A 27,531-nucleotide genomic window follows, 5' to 3' on the forward strand; every position below is an offset into this window, starting at 1 on the left:
GCTGTCTCCTTCTCTTGCTGGCCTCCCCCTCTACCCTGACACCTAGGGTCAAAGTCAGCACAGGGACTTATGTACAAAGTGCTTGCTTTGCTCTGTATCTTTACTTGGGATTAAACACAATTTGCAACACTTTTCATGTTTGAGAGTACACGTTGCTTTGAGTGATGATTTCAAAAGTCCTTTGGACTGCTAGTCAAAATATACTTGAAAGATGACAGAGTCTTGAGACTGAGGCCCTCATTCACATGGTGGTGTGTCCTATCATGCCCAAAGTGTTGCTTCCATCCAAGTACCACATAAATGTGATAATGTGTTACAACTTGTGATCATATCTCTCAGGGCATGGAGACAAGAGGATCAGGTGGTTCAAAGTCAGCTGGAGTATATAGTAAGTTACTTCAATGTCATCAGGGGCTACAAGGAGACCTTGTCTAAGATCAGGGAGATGGAGAGAGAGGAGAGAGGAGAAAGGAGAAAGGAGAGGAGAGAGGAGAGAGGGAAGAGGGGAGAGGGGAGAGGGGGGAGAGGAGGGAGAGGAGGAAGAGAGAGAGAGAGAGAGAGAGAGAGAGAGAGAGAGAGAGAGAGAGATTGAGAGAGAGAGAGAGAGACCCTAATGAAGTAGAAATCTGTTCTTTGAGGACAACTCAGAAAGAAGCATTTTAGCATACTGGCTTGGCATTGTTACCTAACAGGATCCATGCTATAGATGTGAAACTTCTGTGCCATTGAAACTCCATTTCCGTATTTGCAAATATAGATACTGATGCAGCTCATTTTCAAGTTTATTTCAATGTTTTGGACTCTTTTAACTTTCCCCCATGGCTTTTCTGCTTCTGCAAAACTCATTGCATTCTCTGTTAAGTGATTATATTAAACAAATGTGCATCCTCATTGGGTCAGTATGAACAAGTGTGCATGCATCCTCTTAGAGTCGTTGTGGTTTTGTTGAGAACTGTATGAGTGTACCCACTTGCCCATTTTCCATGCTCTTTATAATTTCTTGACTGGGTTTTCATAGTACATTTCTATTTGGGATGCAGCTATGGTTGTTGCTGTTCATAGCTATCTGGAAAAGTCTTATCTTCACACTACAGTGGCTTGCTTCACTTTTGCCTTGAAGATATTAGGAGAAATATGTGTTTGTTCCAGAATCACTGCTGCCATAAACATAAAAATCCTTAACCCTCTGATTTCTTCTAGAGGCTCTAAGTTCATGTAAGCTGGGGGCAGAGAGGTTCATAGCACAGTGACTGTGCAAATAAAATTGTATTAGGGCCAGATTGTATTTGTTAACTGGCTGCATAGCTCAGAGATCCTGCAGGTTCAATTAATTGTTAATACCAGACTGTGTTACTTAAACTTAGGATCTTAATTTGTACTGACAAACATTTCAGATCAGCCTATGGGTGTGGTAGAGGCTTACTTTCTAGATAAGAGTTTAAAAATTGAACTTGGTAGTTCTATAGATTGGTATGTGTCTAAAACCCAGGCATCTTTTAAAAACTCAAATAAAGGTTACTTTGCACGGACACCTACAGCGAGACTTTTTATAAGAGTTCTCGGTCATTCCCCACCTCCTAAAGTGCTATTGGCAGAATAAGGCTTGGTATTTAATCTATAACCCACCATGTCCTGCTCCCCACCGTGGAGAAAAGCACACAGGGCCAAAAGAAAGAGATCAAGAAAGCACTAAAAATGTCAGGCCACAAGACCATGTTTAAATTATTAGGTGAGATGCTGTCTTGCATTTAACAATGGCCCAGCACACCTCAAGGCCAACTTCCTCTCTGCTTGAATGTTTTGACGGGTTATTGCAGTCTGCCCCGAAATTGAATTTCAGTTTGTTTCAATAGCATTTTCCAGTAAATAGGAGTGACTCTGGTATCTCGTTTGTGAATCTTGATGTAATAATCAGAGGTAATTGAAGCATGCACCAGCCACAGAGACTTATGACATGTTTTTAAACAAGTATTGACTGATCTGAAACTAATTTAACAAAAGCTGAAAATTGGAGTCCTCTGAGAAGCCAGGCACAGAATCCAGGGTCTATTGCAGCAGTGTCGAGTTTGGCTTTAGAAATGGTGTGTTCAAGTTTCTTTACCTTTCCTATGGAGTTAGGTGTCAGTTAGTGACAGGCAGGGTTGTGACCCCACTGCTAGAGCTAATCATCTGACAACTGGAGTTAATCACTTGTCAGCCTGTGGCTTTGATTAACTGGGGCCAGTTGTCCTCGTGCATCTTGGTGGCCCATGTAGATAGGAAACCTCTCAAAATGAACTCCAAATGCAACATTTTGTACAGCCAAGGATACAAGTTTGGAATGGTTATATTTTATGAATAAACTTCCCGTAGACACATAAGCTTGCTCTCTTTCATATTTATTTTTTGGAATACACAAATAGGAGTGCATATAGGTACTTCCAGACAGCATTGTAATCCTGGACTTGCAAAATAACTGCCTGAATTATACTCCATTTAATGGACATTGTGTACTAAAGGAAGAGATGAATCAATAAAACATGTTATTTACATCTCTATGTTGTACAAGAAGTAAAGATTAAACGAGCAGGTGCGTGGTTCTGCTTAAGCTTATGTGGGGGGGATTATAAACATTTGTGGAGAAGAATTTGAAATTCAAATGATGGGATAAAATGTTGGTATCTGCACAAATTGACCTCAAGTCTGAATTGGTGGCGGGTTTATATTTTCACGAATCAAAGAAAAGATAATGGGTGGTGTGCACATAGAGCACTCAAGGAGACCAAGGATGGAGAATCAAGTAAAGAGTACTATTTGATGCTTGTTGCCTAATTTGAGGAAGCAGAGGATAGTGATAACATAAGGATGAAAGGGAAAATAATTAACAGCTTCATTAGGCAAAACTCACCATTTGTGCATGTTTCTAACACACACTAACGGCGATGCACTGAGACTCCACGCAGATCTGTCTAAAAGACAATGAACCACACTTCTTGCAACAGGCAATTAGGCATCCATGTCACCCTTGTCAGTAATGCAGCAAGGGATTCACAGGGAAGTGGGATGTAAACCGTTTATTTTCTAAGCAGAAATCTTGCAGACGTGGGCCTCATTAGAGCATCATTCCACCTGTGGAAAGCGAAACAGGTAGAGTTGACACGATCACCTGGGGATTTGCAGACGTAATGCCCATTATCACTAATAGACACCCAGTACCCAAATCCCAGAACGTCTAGCTGAGACTATGCCCCTAAGTATTTGGCGTGCTCTTCTGACGAGATGTTGTTGTCACAATGGCTGTTTTAATAAGGTTTCGTGTAATTGGAACAAGAACAGCACACACAGTGTGCCTTGGTGTTTTCCCAAAAGTGATTTATGTGATTTGAGGGGAAAAGATGCTGAAGGCATCAGGGGCATGTGGACCTCTCCACCACAGCTGCTTATGCAACAACCCGGAAGAATCAGCCCATATGTCATAAAGCACAGTGTAAAATAGTTTGGCTGTCAGTGTTTTGTGATGTTTGCTCAGGTTATTTTTGTAGATTCATTTTCTCAGTATGCATAGGCTCATTTCCAAGGAAACCATCCGTATTCTAGTTCCTGAGTTTTGAGAAATTCAAGGTAAATAAGCATAGATTCACACCTACAAGCATCTATGTTTTCTTCTGTTCTGCAATGCTGGGGTTGAACACAGGGTTTCACATGCTGGGCAAGCACTCTACCAATAAGCTACAGCCCTAACCCTCTTTTTATTATTTGGAAACAAGGTCTCATTGAGTTTCCAGGGCTGCCTTTGTATGGCAGGTTGGACTTGAACTTGTGATCCTCCTGCCTCATCCACCTAAGTATCTAGCACACCAGACCTAGAAAGAATGTTTTTTTTTAATCCAGGAAATAAATAAGGTATGACAGTACTTGAAGACAAATTATAGCAAATAGCATGGAAAACTTAATGTAGTTTGTATGCCACTGCAAGGCAGGGTATATTGTGTATGCTTTCCTTGAGTGAACATTCTTGAGTTTACTCACACAAACAAGGATGATGACAACTTCACCAGGAAATAAAATGTCATGGGACCACTGTTGCACAGACAACTTGTTGTGGAAGGAAGGGTCTTCATGCTATGTGTGACTGCATTAGCTTGGTTTGTACACACCCTATGTAACTAAGAATTATATAAGCCCAAGTAAAAGAGTATTTAGAAGTGACTGTGAATAAGAAAACCTTCCAGAAGATCCTGTAACTGGGCTTTGGAAAGGGGCAATTTAAATCAGCAGAGATAAGCAAAAAGAAAAGAGATGCCAATAAATAAATAAATAATAAATAAATAAATAAATAAATAATCTCTATAAGGTTGTCCTTAGATGGACCACAAGACAGTCCCATTACCCCCTCAGAAATATTAAATCTACCCTAAATATGGCACCTGAACAGAGACTGGGGTTAGAGACTGCGATGTGCCACAAGATGAAGGTTGGCATTTTATTTTTGTTTTGAAAATGCTCAAGTTGATTCCTAGACTTTGGTTTAGCATCCAAATCACCCTGTATCTACTGGGATTCTTCCTTCATCATCAAAGTTCACAGTACCTGGATATATCTCCAGCTGCCTTTGTTTGTTTGCTGAAACCTGAGATGGAACAAATAGGAATGTGTTGTGTTGTGTTGTGTTGTGTTGTGTTGTTGTCATCCCAGGGATTTCTAGCCTTAAACTACAGAATCACTGAGACAGTTCTGAAACTGGGAATGAGCAGAACACATTCACTTGATGGTGGCCAACAGGTTGCTAGAAAAAAAAAATGCTCCAGAACTCCTTCTACCAGCACAGCCTTCATTTTTCCACCTTCGTCATGGTATATATTCTGTTGCCTCCTTCCTAGTCAGGAGCAGGGGTCCCGACCTGGACCTGGCATCGGTATGTTAGAAATCACCTACGCCATTCATTCCATTCACACACCTGTGTGAGACTCTGGGCAAGGAACTCAGGAGTTAGTTCAGTCAACTCACTGCTAACAGAGTGTGAAGTTGTGGTTTAACTACATAGACCAGCTGTTCCCTGAGTGCTGTGGACACAGCTGCCCTAAGAATATTCTCCTGTGTAACAGGATACAACCTGCTTACTCTCTTCCAGCTTATAAAATTATGACGAGCATAAAAGCACACTCAGCTATTCAAGAATGAGTGCTGCATAAACAGAACCTATTGGTATGTTCTCCACTAAAAGCTCTCTCTCTCTCTCTCTCTCTCTCTCTCTCTCTCTCTCTCTCTCTCACACACACACACACACACACACACACACACAGAGAGAGAGAGAGATACACGTGAGCATACAAACAGAGATGGACAGACACAAATGGAAAAATACATGCAAGTGAGTACACACACACACACACACACACACACAGGGAGAGACAGACACATGCATGCACATGCATTCATCTAATCATACACAAACTAACCATTACTTTTTAATTGCAAAGTAAAATGGAACTAAAAAATCAAAGCTTTTGCTAATAGCCTTCCTCCATTTGTCCAGTAATTTTCCATTGAAGAGATCAATAGAATTGCTGCTCTTACATTCACATAGCTTGTATTTAACATTATCTGTCACCTATTAAGGAAAAAGTACTTTTGAAGACATTGGATTTTAAAGGAGAAAAATTAGAAAAATATTAAGTTGAGGTTACTATTTTTAATGACTGCCAAATCCTGTATTACTTCTGCTTTGGAAGTCTTTGAACTGTTAACCTGTGTTTCTAAGTGTATATTCGTCAGCATATAATTAGGGGGAATTCCTTCAGAAGTAATTGATATGAAGACCATATGACTTCTAAATTTACAAAAGGCTGTTTAAAGGTTAAATTTTTATGAAGGTTATGAGTGTGTCTAATTAGTGAAAATGGGTATTTTGCCTATGTCCGAGGGGAGAATTATTACAATCTGGGTCATTAAGGAAAGTATCTTGAATCAATGACATTTTCACAGCACAGTGATAATCTACTGTATTACACACAGAAAGAAATGTTAAAGGAGTCACCGAGTTTGCCTTGATACTATATAGTTGCATAAGAGGAAATTCAACATGCACATTAGTTATGAACATAGGATCCCTTTCCATCAAGAATGCAGAGTTCTTAGCTGGCATGCCTGGCTTGTAAAAGAAAAAAAAAACATAGAAATCAATGGAATAAGTGAAATTCTTTGGCTTTAGCAAGCCAACCCTGAAATTAGACGTGGAAACTGCTTGATAAAAATCACCAGGCAGCATTAGTCTGTGGTAGATCAGGACAACCTTCCTCAGCGTTGCATTTCACTCGACTTTCTGGGTCCTCACTCCAAGCATGATGGGAAAGTCTTCATTCCTACTACAAGATTCTCTGGATTGCCCAGGGATAGTCAATGAAAAAGACAGAAGCTAGATAATGTAGGACACAGGGGGAATTCATGGAAGACGCTAGACTGTGGAGCAATTCTGGACTGCTCTCCACCATCAACACTCACTGAGCATCTGAGCAGCTCTTTCTTCACTTGGTGTCATTTCTTTACTTTTAGGAGCTGGATAATGAACCTGATGGGTAAATATTTCTCTTACACACACACACCACCACCACCACCAAGAACAACAACAACATAACAGACTAATACGGAGAAGTAAACAGTGACAACAGTTTGGGATGTAGTCTTAGGACAAATGGTGGCTGGTCTGTGAAATTCTGAAAACATATCTACTGAAGGAGTAGACAGACAGCACAGAGTAAGGAAGGTGTAGAATTAATACCAGGACATCAAAGAGGAGAGGGACACATCTACACACAGGGAGTGTCTGCTTCCAGTAGGAATCTGAGCAAAGCTGTACAATTCCCCAATCCTAAGGTAGCCCTCTCAAATGAGATGTGGGCCCTTGGCACAGCAGACTCTTTGCTCAGTCCTGAAAATGAGCTCAGCCTTTCATGAGAAAGGCAAGGATTGTTCTTCATCTAACTGAACATGAAGTTTTGTCCCATCCATAAGAGCTGCATGGAATTCAATTTTGTCCTTTGTAGAATACAGTTCTGGCAGCCATCACTTCCAGCCATCACTTCTGAGACAAAGTTCCATGTCGCCGCGGCTGACTTCACACATACTAAATAACTGAAGACAACCTTGAACTTCTGATCCTTTGCTTGGTTCCTTCTGGGCTTGGGTCATGTATTTGTACCACGATGTGCTGCTGGGGATGGAACCTAAAGTATCACACAAGCTAGGCAAACACTCTACTGCAACATTCTCCTGAGACTCTTCCTAAATCCAAATTCTCTCCATTAACTTTTGCTCACAAAGCACAATCAACTTTAGCCCTCTACTGAAGAGTTCAAAGAAATTGGGGTGCTGAAGTAGAGAAGCAAGTTCAATCACTTACAGTTTTTTTTTAAAGAAAGAAAAATCTCCTTACATTACAGAACATGTGTTTCTGTAAAGAAGCCCAGCGTGACTCTGCCCTGTCACCGAATGTCTTTTTATATATATATATATATATATTATAATATTATTATTATTACATATTTTCCTCAATTACATTTCCAATGCTATCCCAAAAGTCCCCCCATACCCTCTCCCCCCACTCCCCTACCCACCCATTCCCACTTTTTGGCCCTGGCATTCCCCTTTACTGAGGCAGATAAAGTTTGCGTGTCCAATGGGCCTCTCTTTCCAGTGATGGCCTACTAGTCCATCTTTTGATACATATGCAGTTAGAGTCAAGAGCTCCGGGGTACTGGTTAGTTCATAATGTTGTTGCACCTACAGGGTTGCAGATCTCTTTAGCTCCTTGGATACTTTCTCTAGCTCCTCCATTGGGGGCCCTGTGATCCATCCAATAGCTGACTGTGAGCATCCACTTATGTGTTTGCTAGGCCCCGGCCTAGTCTCACAAGAGACAGCTATATCAGGGTCCTTTCAGCAAACGCTTGCTAGTGTATGCAATGGTGTCAGCATTTGGAGACTAATTATGGGATGGATCCCTGGCCGTCTTGTTTACACAGGTGAACTGGCACTGTGATGGGGAGGGGATATTCACACCTTTATCTACCTTCTGCTGTGCTTGGGAGAAGTGTGTGTGTGGAAACACGCTTTATGCTGGCTTGAACAATTTCCCTTTTCCTTTCTATGAAGCTGGCTGTAAAGACATTGGAGTCTGGGGAGCCCCTTGGATTGGGGTATAGGAGGTCTATGTCCTCTTCACTGAGCTACATCTGTGCTGAGATCATAGAAGCTGTCTCAGTGGGCCAGCCTTTTATGTGACCAGATGGTTAAACTCACCTAGGAGACCTGCGAGGTTAAGGCCAATGCTTATCTTCTCCTGAGCATACAATTACTCCTTCATGTCTTTATCAATCATAAGGTCACCAAGAGGTATTCAAATCCCACCTTCTCCCCTAAGATTGTTCCAAATCCAAAATAATTAAGGGCTTGAAGTGGATAAAACTAATTAGTCTTTAAAGGAAGTCAATAGAAAAAATCATATAAGCTTATCAGACAATAACCAATGAGATTTATATCATGTATTATATATGATATGTGATATATTATATGGCATATATATCATGTATGTGATATATAATCTTAGATATGTGCACTCGTGTGAATGTATGTAAGTATGTATGTGTACAGGTATATGTACAGGTGTATGTGATATGCATGCTTATATGTGTATAGGTGCATGTGTGTGTACAGGTGTGCTTATGTGTGGAGGTTAGCTGAGAGTGCTAGCTGTCATCTTCAGGAATAATCTCCTTTGAGTCAGGGTCTCTAAGTAGGCTAGACTTGTTGGCCAGTGTGCCCCAGGGATCCTCGTGTCTCTACCTCTACAGCACTGGGATTACAGATGAGTAACACTAGGCCTGTGTGTGTGTGTGTGTGTGTGTGTGTGTGTGTGTGTGATGTTTGTGTGTATGAGTTCTGATACTCAAACTCATGCCTTCATACTTGCAAAGCAAAGCCTTACCTGCTGGACCTCTCTCTGGACAGCCTCTGGGATTTTGCTGCCAGTTTGCAGGTTGTCACGAGGACTCTAGATGACAGAGTTTTCTAATTAGCTAGCTGAGTTTTTGACTGCATTATGAATTGACTAAGACGTATTGAATGCATACCACAGTGGCCCAATAGTGTGTAGCTGATAAACCTACCTTCTTACTTTTTCGCCCAGTACTATGATGCTTTCACTAGATCTTAGGGATAAAGGAGAGAAACTCTGTCCCATTGATCTGCTTTCCTTAGGTGTGTTTCACTCTCACTTCATGCACTCATTAGACCTAGATCTAAAGTTCTTCTGGGCTGAGGTCTATATTTTTTTCAATGCTTGGACTGTAAGTTATCCTTAGTGTGGTGACTGCTCAATGCAAAACACTCTTATTCTCTCTTTCCCTCACTCCTTCTCTCTGTGTCTGTCTGTCTGCCCCTCTGGGTGCTTGTGTGCATGCATGTGTCTGTGTGTGTGCCTGTGTACCCCAGAGGCCAACCTCAGGTGTCTTTTCTCAGGCACCACCACCTCGATTTTGAGACATGGTCTCTCACTGGTCTGGAACTTGCTGATTCTGCTAGGCTGGCTATGCTGGACTGACTGGCTGGCAAGCATCCAGGATCCTCGAATCTGCCTCCCTGGTGCTAGGATTACAAGCATATACCAATGTGCCAGCTTTTTCACATGGGTTTTGGACTCAGGTCCTTGGTGCTTTTGTTGCAATCCTTTTACATTCTGAGCTCTCTCTACTCCTGCAAATCACACTGAGTCAATGCCCACTACCATCCTTAAATTCAGCTCTACCAAGCAGTGTCATTGAAAGAAGCTTCTAATCTGTATTAGTTCCCTCCCACTTTCACCCACCTTTTTTCTTTTGCTCTCTACTCTTTTTCAGAAAAGATGGTTGGCTGTTTGTGGGATTTTACTACAATAAGAATAATCCCACCTACTTGGCACTGAAAAGGGTTGCAAGGTAATTATTAGAGGAGAAACCCTGTCTTGAACCCCCCCCCAAAAAAAAAACCTTTAAAGATGCAAGTATTTGCCAACTGTAGTTCCTGCAGCTCTGATTAGCAAATTCTCTTGATCCCCAGTGAATAATTACTAATTAATCAGGAGGATTTTTTTAAGCTCTTAAAATTAACACATTGGGTCCTGAAGTTTGAAAAAAGAATTATGGCTTTATTTCTTCTTTCTAAAGAATTAAGACTAAATTGAGGATTAGGATTTTTCTGAAGCCAGAGGCACTGCCTTCCAGGCTGGATGCTGCTCCCTTGGGCTCCCACCCATCCCAGTACAGGGAGCTTTTTGTGTTAATAGCAGGAATCCAACTGCAAATCATTAAGTCAATCTGGCACATCAATGAAAACACTTAGTTACCGGTGGTCATATTCTGGGCTGGGTGTTTCTGGGTTCTTGGATTCGTATTTCAAGAACTGAAAATAAGAGATAATGCAGATTTGCAAGAGACTCCAGGTAACTTTATTTGGAGCAAAAGAATAGTACAGATTAAAGAGATATTCAGTGTCAAGACACCAGACCACATGAATAAAGATACTCAAGGAGCCAATTATTGCTTAGGGCTTCCCTCTATGAGGTTGGTGGAAAAGGGACAGTTACTAAGAAGATAATTTGGGAAATTCTCTATTTTAGTTAATGAAATTATAAATAATGTCTCTACTGCAAGGTACCCGCAACACATCTGATTTTAATCATATGCTTGCTTAGTTAGTTATGCATAGGCATGAGATGGCCAGTGGGGGATTCTTTCTAAAAGGTGACTAGAGGACACAGTTTTGCCTTATTGTGTGTTCATCCAAAACTAGTTCAGTCTGAATCAGCATATCTATTCTTCATATGCAGATAAATATGGACTAGACTTGAATAGAAATTGTTTAAATTTGATTGTCACTGGGGAGGCAAAATGTATACCGTTGTTCCAAGAGTGTGGCCCAACGTAGGTGGGGCTAAGGGTTCTACATTGTTTTGGAGAGGTACACATAATACCTGCAGGTGAAGGAACTCAACTGGCAAGTGCATTAGTACAGGAGGTGTGTGTGTGTGTGTGTGTGTGTGTGTGTGTGTGTGTGTGTGTGTGTGGTGTGCTCACATGGGTGCAGATTAGAAAGCTGAGCAGTCTAGGACATTATTTTATGTGTTTAAAATCTTAGAGGCATGAGGGGGGGATAACACTGTAACTCAGTTGGCAAAGTACTTGCCTAGTGTGTATGAAGCCCAGCATTGCATAAACTGGACATGACAGTGCAGATGTATAGTCCCAGAAGTCCTAAGGAAGAGATAGGAGGATCAGAAATTCAAAGTCATGCTTGGCTAAGTAGAGGTTTAGGCCAGCTTGAGTTCTATGAGACCCAGTCTCAAAGAATAAATGGAGGGGTTAGAAGGTAGTTTAGTGGGTAAAGTGCAAGATCTCATGACTGAGTTTGATCCCCTGATCCCACAAAACAAGAGAGAACCAACTCTCTCATATCTCTCTCTCTCTCTCTGCATCTCTGTCTGTCTCTCTGTCTCTCTGTCTCTCAAGTTATAAATGCTAATGTCTTCCAGGTGGATGTTCTCCTTGGAAACTGAATTTATTGTAATACAAATCATGTGAATTTTCTAGAACACCAAATTTTATGAGCCTGATGCTAAGAGATGCCGTTTCTTCAGCACACTTGCTCCAAGAGAGGTGTGCTTGAATGTCCCTCCAAAATGAAAGCATTTGGAGTCTGAGTTAATGCAACAAGCATTTGCTCATGTAAAGGTTTTTCTTCAATCTAGCATGCCAATAAATCTTAATTATGACATGAAATTCCACATGGACAGAAACTTAAACTCCAAGTATTTCCTATTAAAAATATAACTTTGGTCATTATTTTATTCTACATATTTTGAATTCTTTGGGGATTTTGATAAATGACCTTGCTATGTAGTCTTAGTCTCTAACTCACTATGTAGAGCAAAGTGACATTGAACTCTTCAGTTATTCTCATGAATCTACCTTCAAAGTGGCAAGGTTACAGGCATCCACTCCTGCAGCCACTTTTGTGCAATGCTCCAAGCTTTGATGAAACCCAGGGCATTATGCATGCTCCATATTCTCCCAATTGAACTGCATCCTCAGCCCATGAATTATTGTTTTTCACTTAAGTTATTATTATATTCCCATCTTAGATGTGTCATAACAATCTTAGGTTGCTGTTTTTATTCCCCTGAAGACAGTGGCTCAGTCCAGTCCTGTCTCCCTATTCTCTGGAAGCGGCACCTCAAGGCTCCTGGATCCACACCAAGTATAGCACATTGACATCACTTCTGTATATGAGTACTGTGCTGTGTCTACCCAAAAATGTAAAGAGGAATGGTTTATGAGGTCAAATTTAAGTAACCATGCCCCAAACACAGATTTAGGTTACCCCAAATCCATATTCCAACATTGACACAGTTTTGTGAAGTTTCAGAGTAACAGAAAAAATAAAGTCGGAAATCAAGGGATTTTTAAAATACATCAGTGGCACTTACATCACAGCAGAGAAATCCCTCTCAGATGGGATCTGATGACTTTAGCTACTTGGTTGGTGGGGAATTAGGGTTTTATTGAGTTTGTTAATCAAAAGATTTTTTAACCTATAATCAGTGTAGTAGTTAAGTAACAGAGAGGAAGGAGCAAACAGATGGCTATTTAATAAGCTAAGGAAAGACAAGACAGACTGGAATTAGGAGAGTCCTGCAAGCTTCCAAACTTTCCATAGTCACTGAGGTTTTAATCAGTCAATTGGCCTCTACAAACACAGCCTCTTTCCAGAAATCTTCATTCATACCTGCATGTGCACCATGTGAGTGCTTGATGCCATCAGAGGCCAGAAGAGACCATCAGATTCCTGGAGCTAGAGTTTTGAGTGGTTGGAAGGTACCATGCATATACTGGGAATCAAACAATTGGTTTTTGTCCCTTGCAAAATCAGTGAGTGCTCTTGACTGCTGAGCCATCTCTCCAGGTCAAACACTTTATTTGTTGAGGCACAGTCTCTCATTGAACCTGAATCTCATCAATTCAATCAAGCTGGGTAACTAAGGAGCTTCAGAGACACTGTTGGATCTCTGCTCCACCCAGCACTGAGATTCTGAACACACCAAGCCTTGACCATGGGATCTGAGACTCTTAACTCAGGCATACCATCTATTAGTACAGATAGGTTAAACATTTGATATGTAAAGTTAGGTTCATGAGATTCACCCAATTATTAAAGAACCTGCTATGTGATTATAATTACATAAAGTGGTGACATTCATTTTGTCAAAGTGACAAAGTCACATGATCCAGAGTCACGATCCAGAGTCACTTGGGAAGGAAATCTGAGTTTGTCTAGATCAAGATAACCTGTGGATATATCTGTAGGAGAGTTATCCTAATTATATTTATTTAAGAGAGAAGACCCACTCACTGTGGGAGGCAACAATCTGTAGGTCAGGTATCCTGAACTGTCTAAAAATGGGAAAAGTGATTTAATCACTAACAAGCACGCATTCTTTAATTCATTGCTCTCTGCATATGACTGTGGATGCAATGTGATCAGTTTTCTAAAGCGCCTGCCATTGTGACTGTAATCTGGAATCATGAGCCAAATAAACCTGTCCTCCCTTAAGCTATTTTTGCCATAGTACCTTATCACAGCAACAGGAAACAAAACTAAGTAAGAGACATTTCCTAAAACTCATTGTGAGTCAAGAGAAAAGTGTTAAAGTGCTTTTTGATGTTGGAATTACTCAGGAGACTCACTAGAAAGCCCATGGCTGAGCTCAAGAGTAACACTGAGTGAGTCTTTGATAGGAACAATGCTACAACTAATTGACACATGAAAGTTTCTAGGAGAGAAGAAGAGATGTAAGGATAAAATGGTTGAGGGTGAGATGAGATGAGGTGAGGAGAGGAGAGGCAAGGAGAGGTGAGGTAAGAGTGAGATGAGGTGCGAGGAGAGGAGAGGTGAGATGATGGCCCTAATTTCTAGGTTGCCTGTATCTTTCAGCATTGTGCTCTTCTGGATCTAGGCAATGAAAGAGATCCTAACCTACCCTTAAATATGTGCCTCTTTTGTAGTATACCTTGATCTACTGAGAGATGGGACCTGATCTGGGGTGATAAGACTGCCAAGAAATGAATTGTAGAGATAGAAAAATGCTACTGAACTATTACTGACCTTCTCAGCAGCATTCCCAACATCAAAGATAGCTAAGTCACATTGTGCTGTGGCCACTTTTGACAGCATTTTACATGACACAAATATGCATAAGCACATGGTTTATGGATAAATCTTGCAATAGATATCACAAAGCTATCTATGGTTAAGAACTTTGATGTAGAGTGTCTGTTGAAAAACCTACCAGAAAAAGGGAATACAAACTAAGTGTCACACAAAGAAAAAAATGAGATCTAAATAAAAAACTGATGTGTTCAACCTTGATTCTAAACACAGAATATATACAGTAGGGAAGCTAGAGAAGTGGATGGGTGGATGAGTGGATGGGTGGATGGGTGGATGGGTGGATGGGTGGATGGGTGGATGGGTGGATAAGTGGGTGAATGTTAAAGAGTTGAGATAAATAGATAGATGAACAGACAGGTAGCTTGGTTGGTTTTATATATATATATATATATACATGTATATATATATATATATATATATAGTAGATGGTTGATAGATTGATAATAGATTAACTAAGTGACAAATGATAACAGCTTAACTGATATGATAGATTGATTAGTAGATTGATAGAGATGATAAAAATAGATAAATGATAGGTAGGTAGATATATAGATAATAGATTAGCACGATAGATAATAGCTCAATTCACAGGTATGTGGGTTGGTAGATGGGCAATACGTGGAAAGAAAGGAATACAGGGGGAAATGCTTTAAGAAGGAAACATTTGTTTATGAATATAGAAAAGAACTTTACAGGGAGCATGATGATGTCATAAAATAGCACTGTCTCCAGGGTGACTCTGTCTTCTGAATGGATGTTGTGTTGCAGGCTAGGAGTTGAGAGGAAGCAGCCCTGTCATATAGTGTGCCTCTGTTTCTGGAAAGAGACTTGGGAATACTCAACAGGGCCCTTAGCAGGAGGCTTCCTTTGTGGTCTAAGTCTGGGGGCATTATCACCCAAGTTGGCTTCAGAAGACCCTCCCCCTGAGTCACTATGAGGAAAGGGGAACCTGTTTCAGTCCCTCCCTAATGTGCTGAGCTGACCAAATTTAAGGTCAGACTGCTACACTCTCTCTATTCTCCAGCATCCATGTGGATTTGTTTCCACTGCCCAGCTGAACTTGATTCTCATCATAAAGGCCATAATGGCAGGAAGACCACAGTCACTTTCAGCCTAGCTGGCTCCCTGGAGGGTGGGAATGCACCATCTCTCTCTGCACACTCTTGCCTTTGCTCTCACTAAAATTGCCCTGATTTTCATCCTGAGTGTCTCCCCAAGGCCTCATTTGAAACTCTGGGAGACAGTGGGCCTTTAAAAGGGGGTTGTGTGTACTTGTGCAGGATTCTCAGTTCACAGGAACATGGGACTGTGCTCTTGAAAGAAATATCCCAGAACTTCTTTCTTGTTCTCTCCTTGCTTTGTGGCCATGAGAAGAGCAGCTTTACTTCATCGGGTTCTCGGCTGTGATGCATGCTTGCCACAGGCCCTAAACCCAAAGGGCCAATTCCAACTTAAACTCCAAAGTTGTGAATCTAATGTAACCTTTGCACTTTAAAGGTTGGATGTCTCAGAGTCTGGGAAATCTAATTCAGCAGATAGAGTCCTCGTCATGCCCCCATGAGAATCTGAGTTCTGTTCCCAGAACTTCATAAAAAGCCAGCCTCCGTGACATGTTCTTGGAATTCCAATACTAAGGATACAATGGCAGGTGGATATGGGCCTGATCAGCTGATCAGCCTTCGTAGCTGAATCAGCAGGACCCAGGACACTGATAACCAGGGTGCACAGTACTTGAGGGATAACATCCAAAATTGACCTCTAGTTTCAAAGGACACATACACATGTGCACACATACATACCACCACCACTACCACCAATAATGATAAGAAGTTGGATATATCAGGAACTTGTTAGAGCTGTGGAAAGCTAACATGAAAATATTTGTATAACTCTAAAATGAAAAACTAATGAAGACTTAGAGAAACCCTTAAACAACAGTAACCAGGGGAAGAAACAACAAATTACTAAGAATGGTTAGTTATGGCACAAACACAAAACACTTCCAGAAAACATGTTTGAAAGGTATAACAAGAGCAGCTGTCTGGTAGTATGTGCTGGAGTGATGTCTAACCTATGTGGTGAGCTCCAGGCCATGAGAGATTATATCTCAAAGCAACAATAAACAAACAAAATAACTAAAAACAAGGTAGAGTACTCCTGAGGAACAACAGCTGAGGCTGACATCTTTTCTCCACACATACCTTACACACATGTACCTGCCTATCTATTATGCTCACGCCCAGAGAGGAGGATGGCTACTGGGATCAGGTAACACAACAGACAGCACTGTGTGGACATGGATTCCACCTCACAGGGTCCCAACTCCACTGCTAACTGATACCCACAAAGACCAAGTAAGATAAGTCAAGTAAGAGAACATGTTGCAGTGTGTAGAAGTTATTGGACAATATCAGGCAGTGTGGCCAGCATTTCAGAAAGTAAGAAGTCAAATATAATTTCCTTTAACTTATTTAAAAAATCACACAGAGAATCTCAATTGATTCAGTGGTCTATTTTTAAGAGAAAAAAAAAGCAAAGTCCTTGATTTACTTTCAGATAAAACATCTTAATGATAACATTTTCTAGCCAAGAAATATAAAGTTTCTGGGTAGGCAAACACAGTGCTTTGTTGCTTTCTACACAGACAGTGCTTTACACACTAACTTTATCTGATTATAAAAACCTCTTGTACTTAGTAAAATAATAATAATGGTAATAAAAGAAAAATTTAAAGATGCAGAAATGGGTAAGGAACATAATCTTTTTTAAACATTTGAATGTTTTGCCTGAATGCATGTATGTGCACCACATGCATGCCTGTTGGATTTCCTAGAACTGGGATTACAGGTGATCCTGAGTACCATATGGGTGATAAGAATTGAACCCATGTCTTCTGCAAGCTCTGCCATGAGCCACCTACCACCCAATAGATCAGTATATAATCCAGTGCTAGACATATTTTCTTCTTTTTCTGTAAATGAATTAGAACTGAGTCTACACTCTCTATGTAGACTCCTCTCATTCCTCACAGCATACACATTTTACCTGTTATTAAAATTCTGGGGACTGGGATAATAGCTCAGCTGGTAAAGTCCTTGCTATACAAACATGTGGGCCCATGTTCAGATTTCCAATATACATGTAAAATTTGGGCATGGTGATTTGAGCCTGTGGTAGTTTGAATGTGAATGGCCTCCCTGGACTCATGTTTGAATACTTGGCCCCTAGTTCGGTAGGACTGTTTGGGAAGAACTAGGGGGTGTGGTCTTATTGAAGGAGGTGTGTCACTGGAGACAGGCTGTGAGGTACCATGAAGTTTCAAAAGACTCATGATATTCCCAGTGTGCTCTCTGTGTCTCCCACTTGTGGATCAAGATGTGAGCTCTCAGCTGCTCCTGCCTCCATGCCCTTACTCCACCATCATGGACTCTAATCTTTTGAAACCCTAAGTGGAATTAAATACCATCTTTTACAAGTTACTTTAGTCGTAGTGTTTTAGAAAAGTACTTAAGATGGAGCCTGTAACCCCAGCACTGAGGACAGAGACAGGAGGCTGGCCAGCCAGTCGAGACAAATCAGTAAGTTCTGGGTTCAGTGAGAGAGATGTATAGGAGAACACCCAGCATCAACTTCTGCCCTCCATTCATGCATGAACAGGCAAAGACACTCACATTTACATATACACACCACATACATGCAATTGTTGAAAACATTAATAACTACCTCATAATATGAATGTAAGTAAATATTTAATACTGTTCTAGACTGTTTCCTTAAAGTGAATTTCTAAAAATAATTCTATTTTTTAACTACCAAAGAGGGCTATGGCCATCATAAGGTTGTTCAAATGTCTTGTTTAGGACGTTGGACGCCAGCCAGAACTGCTGGGGAATGGCTGTCACATGAAATTGCTCCAAGCCCACATGCAGACAAACGTGTGTAGCTTCTCCACCAAGTGTTTTTAATGCTCTTCCTAATTCTCTGGGAGATTTGTTTTTTTCTGAAGCATGTTTCAGGTCATTCTTAGATGGGAGTTGGGAAGTACTTTACAGGATATTGGGTACGATTCTAAAGCCTTGTTCAAAAGACCCCAACACTACACAGAAACTTATTGCTTAAGTTGTGATTTGGCCTCTCGGTGATCCTTCACAGTTTAGGGAGGGAGGAATGTTGGGGAGCAGATTTCTCCTTGGTGCCCTTGTCAGGGGTGAAGGGATGATCCTGTTGGGAGATCAGAAAAACAAACACCAAGAGAGTCTCTCTTCCTACCAGCTCCAGGGTGGGTGAAAGCCAGGTAGAGGGAGATGATATCTGGTCACAGTAGCTCTCTGTATCAGAAAATGCCCCCTAGAGGATTGGCTTTCCTTCAAATAGTGGCTCCTCCACAGCACCAGGGATCATCTGTAGTCTCCTGAAATAACCTAGGGTAAGTGTGGCTTGTTCCTCATGCATTCATTCTATATACCTCTGAAGTGCCGGGAGCCATTCTTCAGTGACTCAATTTGCTCATTACTCAGGTGCTTTCTGCTCTAGTTGGTCATGTTTCTAAAACCATAAACTAAGCCTTCCAGAAGGAAAAGAGAAATTATCCCTTGGCCATTCCTTTTTTATTTTTATTTATTTATTTTGAGACAGGGTTTCTCTATATAGTAGTCCTGGCTGTCCCGGAACTGGTTCTGTAGACCAATCCGGCCTGGAACTCATAGAGATCCATCAAGCCTCTTCCTCCCAAATGCTGGGATTAAAACCATGCACCACTATGGCCTGCATACCATCGCCATTCTTGCAGGAATTTTTAGAAGGAAATCTTTATTCTTTTTTTCATGGATGAATAGGATTAGAGATATTTCACCAGGTAGAGTAAGGTTGGGGGGTTAATGCAGACAAAGGACTATGACTTGTAAAGGGCTTAGATTCTAAGGCCAAGAACAGTCAAGGAAAGATCTGTCAGCTGTCACCCTGGAACTCAGCACCTGTGGGACTGTACTGGCTGGTTTTTGTGTCAACTTGACACAAGCTGGAGTTATCACACAGAAAGAAGCTTCAGGTGAGGAAATGCCTCCATGAGATCCAGCTGTAAGGCATTTTCTCAATTAGTGCTCAAGAGGAGAGGGCTCAGCCCATTGTGGGTGGTGCCACCCCTGGACTGGTGGTCCTGGATTCTATAAGAAAGCAAGCTGAGCAAACCAGGGGAAGCAGGCCAGTAAGTAACATCCCTCCATGGCCTCTGCATCAGCTCCTGCTTCCTGACCTGCTTGAGTTCAAGTCCTGACTTCCTTTGGTGATCAACAGCAGTGTGGAAAGTGTAAGCTGAATAAACCCTTTCCTTCCCAACTTGCTTCTTAGTCATGATGTTTTGTGCAGGAATAGAAACCCTGACTAAGACAGGGACTATCTCTTTTAATTGCAGAAGACTACATGGATCTTTGTGTTGCTTTTCAAGGAAATACATATCTGGTCAGCCACTTTAGTCACACAGGGAAGACTTTGAAGGTAGAGGATTCCAATAGAGGGAGAATGTCCACCCAAAAGGGTTGATTGCCTTATGAATAATATTTTTTTAAAAAAATCCACTGTAAACTTACACTCCCTAGGCTGGACATGGTGTCTCACACGTGTAAATCTAACATTTAAAACATGGGAAGATTAAGAGCAAACAGTGAATTCAAGGCTAGTGATTCAGAATCTCAAGACAAAGTTTACATTTTTTTTTCCATAAGCAAGGGGCCACATCACTTAGACACGACACTGTGAACAGGGACAGAAGGGCCCTGCTTCCTGAATCCCCAGGTGGAAGGATGACCCCTTCCCTAGTCATCTGGAACATCCATTTTCCAGAGCAGGATAAGTTGATTTGGGGGAGCTTTATCTGTGGCTTCATGATTTAGATTCCTCTTGTAAGTTTTCAAGGCTCCACCTAGCTGCTGGAGCCAAACAGGTCTGTCTGTCTGTCTGTCGTCTCTGTCTGTCTGTCTGTCTTTCTCCCCTCTCTCTGTCTCCCCTCTCTCATTCTGCAGGGCCATGTGTCTCAGCTCAGGATCCTCACAATCCAATCAAGTAAGGGTGGTTGCCTCACTGGCAGTAGCAGCAGAGCAATGCACAGCCTTTTGGGGGGTGGGGAGGGGTGGTAGTGGGAGGGAGTGTCAAAATTTGCAAACTTGAGATCCTGGGCACAAGGCCAGTGAAGCCTGGGTAAGTTGCCTTGGTATTCTGGGGAAGGAAACTAGCCCACCAGCTTCATTCTGTGCATGGTGTCTGACAGGGAAAACGGTGGGGAGCAGGGCTGGTGTCAATTCCAGAGGGAGATTCAAGCTGCCTCCTTTTCGCTTCTTTGGTGATGTTACTCTTACAACTTGGGCAGGATCCACTCTCCTGAATGAGTGCATGTGTGCAAGAACCTCATTTCTTATATTGCTTGGACCTGATTGGGTAGTACTTGGAAGGGAGTGCTAAAATGCTAGCAGCCTTCTAGCATCCAAATGTGACTATAGTATCCCTGAATAACTCAATTTCCTAAACTTGGCACTGGCTATGGCTTATCTCTTGCTAGGGAGGGATTCTAATTCACACCCCTCATACTTTTAAAAATAGCTTTTACGGTTGCCAAGGGGAGGGCCTGGTATTTACTACCAGAGAATGTATGAATTAAAATACTAACTTTCTCCCCTCTTGCAATACCCTGCCAATAGTTAGCTGAGCACTCTGATACCTGGGAGAAAGCCCTCCCCACAGAAATGCCCTTCCTTCTTCACAGTGCCTGCTCCACCTCACTTATTTGTGCCTGGAAGGCAGCATGCACCAGGATTTAGTTGCTTAGTATTCATACCGTGTCAAGATTGGAGTGAAAGCTTATATTGCAAAGCTGGGTGTTCAGTGGCCAGACCAAACACAGCAAGCAGTTCAAATCACAGTTAGATTATAAGAAAGCACAGGGCAGAGCCTGCAGGCTCTTCTTGTCAGTGGAGCAGTACATGAAAGGAATCACTCCATAAAGATTGGTTGGAGAGGCTGTGGTGGGTCCAGGCTTGTTCTTCCAAGGCTGCTGTTACCTCTGCAAGTTGGCTAGGGTTTTAAATATATTTTTCTCCTCATCCTCCCTCTCTCTTACCTCCCCCTCCTGTTTTGTCTTTTAAATATAAAACATCTCTGCCAGGATGGAGAAAGGAGTAGGTCCTCAATGTATTTCCTCATTTCACAAAGGGACAGTAATATTAGAGGTGTTAGCTGGCCCCATGATTACTACTGAAATAACAGACTCAACAAAGGAAATGGTGTTTGGACAATAATTCACATATGTTAATGCTTAGCTCCATCAATGCCAGCTTTATTTTCTCCTTGAGATACACAAAGCTGGCAGACAGTTTTAACTGATGAGGTAATGTCATCTTTAATTTAGAGAGCCTTGAGCTGTCCACTCTAACCAGTGATATCATCCTGGTGATTGTCTCCCAGGGTTTTCCGTAGACATAAGTCATGGGTCCTGGCAGTTTAAAGGGTTTGTTAGCGACTGCACAGTCATCATGAAAATTTCCTTCACTTGATTTCTTTTAAATTGCCAAATACAGTTTATGTGACTGCCATATTTTAGCCAGGGGCCTGAAATGAATATAGCCCAGGATTTTAAAAGCAAGTTGAGGTTTGAAATAAATGGGTTGCAACTGTTTTTGTGTGAGTTCTAGGAGAAAAATGAAGACAAATCAATCAGGTTTATCCTGGTGGTGGCTTAGTAAGAATGGAAGGGCTAGGAAGATGGCTCATTGGGCACAGTGCTCAATGCACAAACATGAAGATCAGAGTTTAAACCCCCAGCAACCACATACAAAGCCAGGTGTGGCAATATGCAGCTGTAACCACATGCACTGGGAGGTGAAGATGGGGGCCTTGGAGCTCAGTCACTACCCAGCTGGTCCAGCCTAATCAGTGAACTCCAGGTTCAGTAGGAGAGCCTGTTTCAAAAAATAAAGTGGATTGCTCTGAAAGAAAGATATCCAGTGTTGACCTCTGACCCAAACACACACACACACACACACACACACACACACACACACACACACACACACACACACATTTTAATAAATGGAAGAAAGGAAGACAAAAAAAAAGGACTAAAAAATAAAACCAATGGAAATTTTGCTCTACTCAGGGACACCTGTGTTTCCTGCTGGTCGTTTTCTGCCTTTTTAAGATCCTTGAGCTCTGAGCACATATTGACCCAGTCTGATCTTTTTACCATTAGTCCTGTCAGCATAATGATCAAGCCTGGGTTTTCCTTGATGACTTCACAATTGTGGAGTTTCTTTTTCCAACAATATCCCTTTAAAGATTCTGACTAGTGAGTATAAACAAAGTTACTTTCCAGTTTTACATACCCTCCCCCCCTTTTCAGTTTAAATCATGCTTTGTGACACTCGTGTAGGCCAGGGAGGTATTCTGTCTCAACCACTGAATGTGGCTAAAGAGAGAGTCCTTTCTCAGAAGACTTGAGTTGGGCAGAATGGCGTTAAATAGTGAAGAATCTGTTTATTATTCTGTGGCCATATGTTTAGAAGGTCTCTCACAGAAATCAAAGTATTGTTCATGGGGCACTCTAGCCAAGGGGACATTCTGAATTCATAAGAGAAGCTCTCGGTTTGAAAAGAATGTCCCACATTATGCACAGGACACCCCTACCACAGACAAAGCAACACTACTTAATAATAGAGAATTGTGCTTCAGAGATTTTGCTTTTTCTTGTTAATTGGTTACTTTAACTGACATTGTCTGCAAGTATAATGGACACCATTATTCTCAATGGTTCTGTGTTGTTGATAATGTGCACAGGCAGTGCAGTCCATTTTAATTATTGCATTTCACTGTTTCGTCCCCGTGAACTGAGCAGTGGTAAATGCAGATGGTGCATTCCCCCACCCCGCCCCCTGACAGATCATACCAGCTGTTACATTTCTCAAAATGTGAAATTGAAAGGGCCTTCCTCTCTGCCTCACATCACCTCCTTTTCTCTTTTGCAAGGTATGACTACGTGGAAGTAATCGATGGGGAGAATGAAGGCGGCCGCCTGTGGGGGAAGTTCTGTGGGAAGATTGCACCTTCTCCTGTGGTGTCTTCAGGGCCCTTTCTCTTCATCAAATTTGTCTCTGACTATGAGACACATGGGGCAGGGTTTTCCATCCGCTATGAAATCTTCAAGAGAGGTAAGTAACTCACATAAGAACAAGAATGACTAAATGATTTTTTAGTGTTGTTTGAATTCCCAAGGGATCATGTGAAAAGAAAGATGAAGGTCATGGCTCCATCCTTCCATAAAGAATTTGTTTTTTCCCTTATAGAAATGTTGGAAAATGTTTTGAATGAGGTAAATATATCCATGGTGTGGCAGAAGTGTGTTTGAAATGGATCAAAGCTACTCAAAAATAATATTTTTTAAAAGATACCACCCTGAAATGTGTTGATTAAAGAGAGAATGCATTACATTGAATTCTCTGAAAGCCATTGATTCTTATTTTTTTTTTTATTTTTTAGAAATAGGCTAAAATACTGCTGGGGTTTATTCCCTCTCCTCCCTCTTCTTCTCCCTCTGCCTCTCTATCTCCCTCCATCCCCTTCCAAGCTCTCTAACCCAAGCTGGTCTCTAATTTGCTATTAGCCAAGGGTGGCCTTGAACTCCTGATGGTCCTGCTTCCAACTGCTGGGTAAAAGGATCACAGCTGTGTGGCCCAAACACAGGTTATACCTTGCTGGGGATGGAGGCCCAGGCTTCATACAGGCCAGGCTTCATACAGGCCAGGCAAGCCCTCTACCAACTGAACCACATCTCCAGTCATGAAGTTTGATTCTTTTGTGTCAGTTAGGTCAATTAGTCTCTTTTACCTTAAATCTATGGTTAATACTTTCCTTTTATTTGTCTGACAGTTCATAGGCTTCCAATTTTGAGGGGCTATGGTCATGCCTTGATATAAACAGAATGCTTACCATCTTATTACCACTCTCAAAGATCTCTCTCTCTCTCTCTCTCTCTCTCTCTCTCTCTCTCTCTCACACACACACACACACAATTACTAGATGACTTCGGTAAAAGTCCCTCACCTTCTAATAAGACCAAGCTGGGAACATTCCAGATCCAATCTGAAAGAGGGTAACGCATAGCACTGTGAAATATCTGGAGACCACTGCAGATTCCTCTTGTATTAAAATTTGTTGCTGCTACTTAAATTTTTAAGTTCTCCAGTATTTCTCAACAATCCACAAACAGTGGTTTAAGTCTGTAACATGTTGTGAAATGTAGGAGAAAGTGCCTGTTTAAGTAGGATGGGGAAAAAAATCTAGTTACAACTGTGTTAAAAACCTAAGGTTTTCCAGGTCAGCAATGGAACCAGAGCCCAGGAAGAACCACTGGGAGTTTGGAAAACATTAATATGACTTCTTTACATTTCAAAGATGCCTGACCTTGCCTCATGTAGAAATAACTTCTTGCATAATTATATGTAACCACAGGACTGGGCAGACAGTACAGTGCTTGTCTTGCAAGCATGAAGACCTGAGTTGAACTCCTAACACCCTTGTAAAACTCAAGATGTTGTGGTGTATGCCTGTAATCCTAGGAATGGGGAGCTGAGTGGGAAGAGAGTAGGACCCCTGAAACATGATATTTAGCTGTCCTAGCCTACTTAATGAGCTAGTGAGAGACCTTGTCTCAAAAAAATTTTTTTAAAGAATAATACCTAAGCTTGTGGCCTACACATACATATGAACCCCTGATTACATGAATCCAAGTTTTCTTGCACTGAAAGTTGTATGCCTTGTTATCCAAAGGGTATCCCCTATCTATATGTATACACACATGCATTCACATATGCTTGCTTTCTTGCACATGGTATCATCAGAGACAGTAGGTGTCATAAAAATGAGTAAGAACAGACTTTCATTTTCAGTATTTCTGAATGTTCTGCAAGTAGTTGAGAGAGCTATGAAGGGGAGGAGGAGGGGCTGCTGACTTGAGAATTCTTCATCATCCTCCATCAGAGCCCACACCCCAAGCACTATTATAATAGTCTACTCTCTGGTCAGTCCCTGTATTTAGCGTGTTGCCTATTCTCCTCAGTTTCATTCAACAGACTTGGAAAATTACATCTTCCTTCTAAGTTGACTGCCACAAACCACCAAGTAGACCAAAATTGTGTTTTTGCCAATGTAGTTTAATCCTATTTGAGGTCTCTCCATGGGCCACCAAGCCCCTGTCATTATAACCTATCCTGCTGGGTTAAGTTCAATCCTGCTGGATTTTGGACAAAGCCTGAGCAGCCTTTGCCCTCATCTACTTTTAACTGTGACTTATGACATTGAGCATCCTGCTCCAGGACTATCGCTGATAGAGTATGATGCTCACTTCTTCCACTGCCTGTTGGTGTGGCTGACTGGAGTATCAGTTTCCTCATCAGTGGAACCCAGCAGAGGCTTTCAGATTCAGATGAAACAGAAACAGGTAATTCTGACACCTGCCACTGACTTATGCTTGAGAAGAACTGTTACAGCAACTACCAATGAACTGACTCCTTCAAGGTTCAGGGCTCTCTCGTCTTCCAAACTGCACTTGATCTTTTAGAAAACCTGGCCCCAGTCTCTTTTCTTGGGAAGCACTTCTGGCTAACCTGACTTTTCTGTGCACATTCCCAAGTTGCCCTCTGTGTCTATACATTATATACAGCACACACAGTATTTATACAGAGTGTACTATATATACAAATATATATTTACCAATGATTCTCTTACTATCTTCAAATTTCCCCATGTAACATATGCTTTATTTTCCAACACTGTTGCTTCTATTTGAGAAATTTTAAAAACCCACATTTCTACTATTTCACCTATCGCCCGCATAAAAAATATTCACAAAATACATGCGTAAATATATATTAATCCTCAGAAGTCATTTAATAATGATACAGAACTCATAGATTTCTGATCTTCTGAGAACTCAGCACTTCTTTGGGGGCTCAGCAACTTCAAAAGTTTCTAAAAACATGTGAATTATACTGATCATAGTTTAATGCAACCAGGAAATTAATTTTTTAGATGCTGGCTTTGAGGTTTTCAGGCAGTGGATTACAAGTATGAGAATTTGCTATTCCTAATTCCAGGAGCTGAGACGAAGGTCTGTCCTGCCTGGCAGCCTTAGCCCCTCTTCACCTTTCCCTCGGTCACCTCAGACCACCCTGATTCTCTCTCCAGAGCCTTGAAGTTCCTTTACATCTACTCTCCCAGATGTTGGAACTTTGGGTCAGTATCCCAACACTCATCTAAAGATCCTTCTCTGAGACACACACACACACACACACACACACACACCTCCAGTCTGTCACTCTTCCACTGTCCTGCCTACTGGCCTGGTCCACCAGCTCCACTACTGAAGGAGTCTGGAGCAGTTTCTATGGACCTCAGTGTCAGAGGCTGAGTGGCAGTGCTTGGTACAGACTATTTAATTAAGGCTCTATATATTTAACAAAAATCAGAGAGGGATGTTACTTAGTTGGTTGAGTACCTGCCTAACATGAAGGAACCCCTGGCTTCCATTCCCAACACAAGGTCAACTAGGCATGATATATAATAAATACTATTGCTTGATCATTGAAGGCAGGAGTAGCAGAATTTCACCATCATCCTCGGCCACAAGTTGAGGCTAAATTCTAGGAAATAGAGGGGCCTATCTAACGGTAACTTCAAGAAAGTATCATAGTTCTAATTATCCCATATCCTTTGTCATTAATATCTAGATGTGACTTTTTTTGTAACCACATAGCCAAATATGGCACACCTCTAGATTTGTGTGTACAAGCACTGTCCCCCTTGTGACTCACTGGCTTCCAGCTAGCCTCATTCTTGTTCAGCCCTGGGAGTTCCTGTGGAGTTCCTGAACCCTCTCCTGCCACTGTTTCCTGCAGAGGGGGCATTTTCCCCCCAATGGGGCCAACTTACATAACAGTGAAAAAGGAAAATGTTAAAATGAAACAAAAAAATCAATCATTTGGGGCTGGAACTGTGGCTCAGTTGGTAGAGCACATGCACTATACAGCTATCCCACTTGAAAGATGAAGGCAAGAATATAAGAAGTCCAAGAGTATCCTCTGCCACAAACCAAGTAGCACCAGGCTAGTCTGCATTCTCCGAGGCCCTCTCTCCAAATAAAAAATAATAATAATTAAAATAAAATAAAATAGCAAAACAAAATAAAAATTTTTGATGTATAGTAAAGAAAATGAGAAATTATCATTTTCTTTTTCAAATCCAAAGCTCAGAGCC

At 41.5% G+C, this 27,531-nt stretch overlaps 1 protein-coding gene across 6 annotated transcripts in view; it reads left to right on the plus strand.

Moving 5' to 3' along the window:
• Nrp1 (neuropilin 1) overlaps positions 1 to 27,531 on the plus strand; it is a 146,886-nt gene that overhangs the window by 36,875 nt on the left and 82,480 nt on the right. For all 6 annotated transcript variants that reach the window (XM_006530766.4, XM_030243349.1, XM_006530768.4 and 3 more), the window contains one exon: positions 23,248 to 23,429. In XM_006530766.4, coding sequence (XP_006530829.1) covers positions 23,248 to 23,429 — 182 coding nt within the window. The remainder of the gene's footprint in view (positions 1 to 23,247; positions 23,430 to 27,531) is intronic.

Source organism: Mus musculus, chromosome 8 (assembly GCF_000001635.26).
Source record: "Mus musculus strain C57BL/6J chromosome 8, GRCm38.p6 C57BL/6J".
Lineage (NCBI taxonomy): Eukaryota > Metazoa > Chordata > Mammalia > Rodentia > Muridae > Mus > Mus musculus.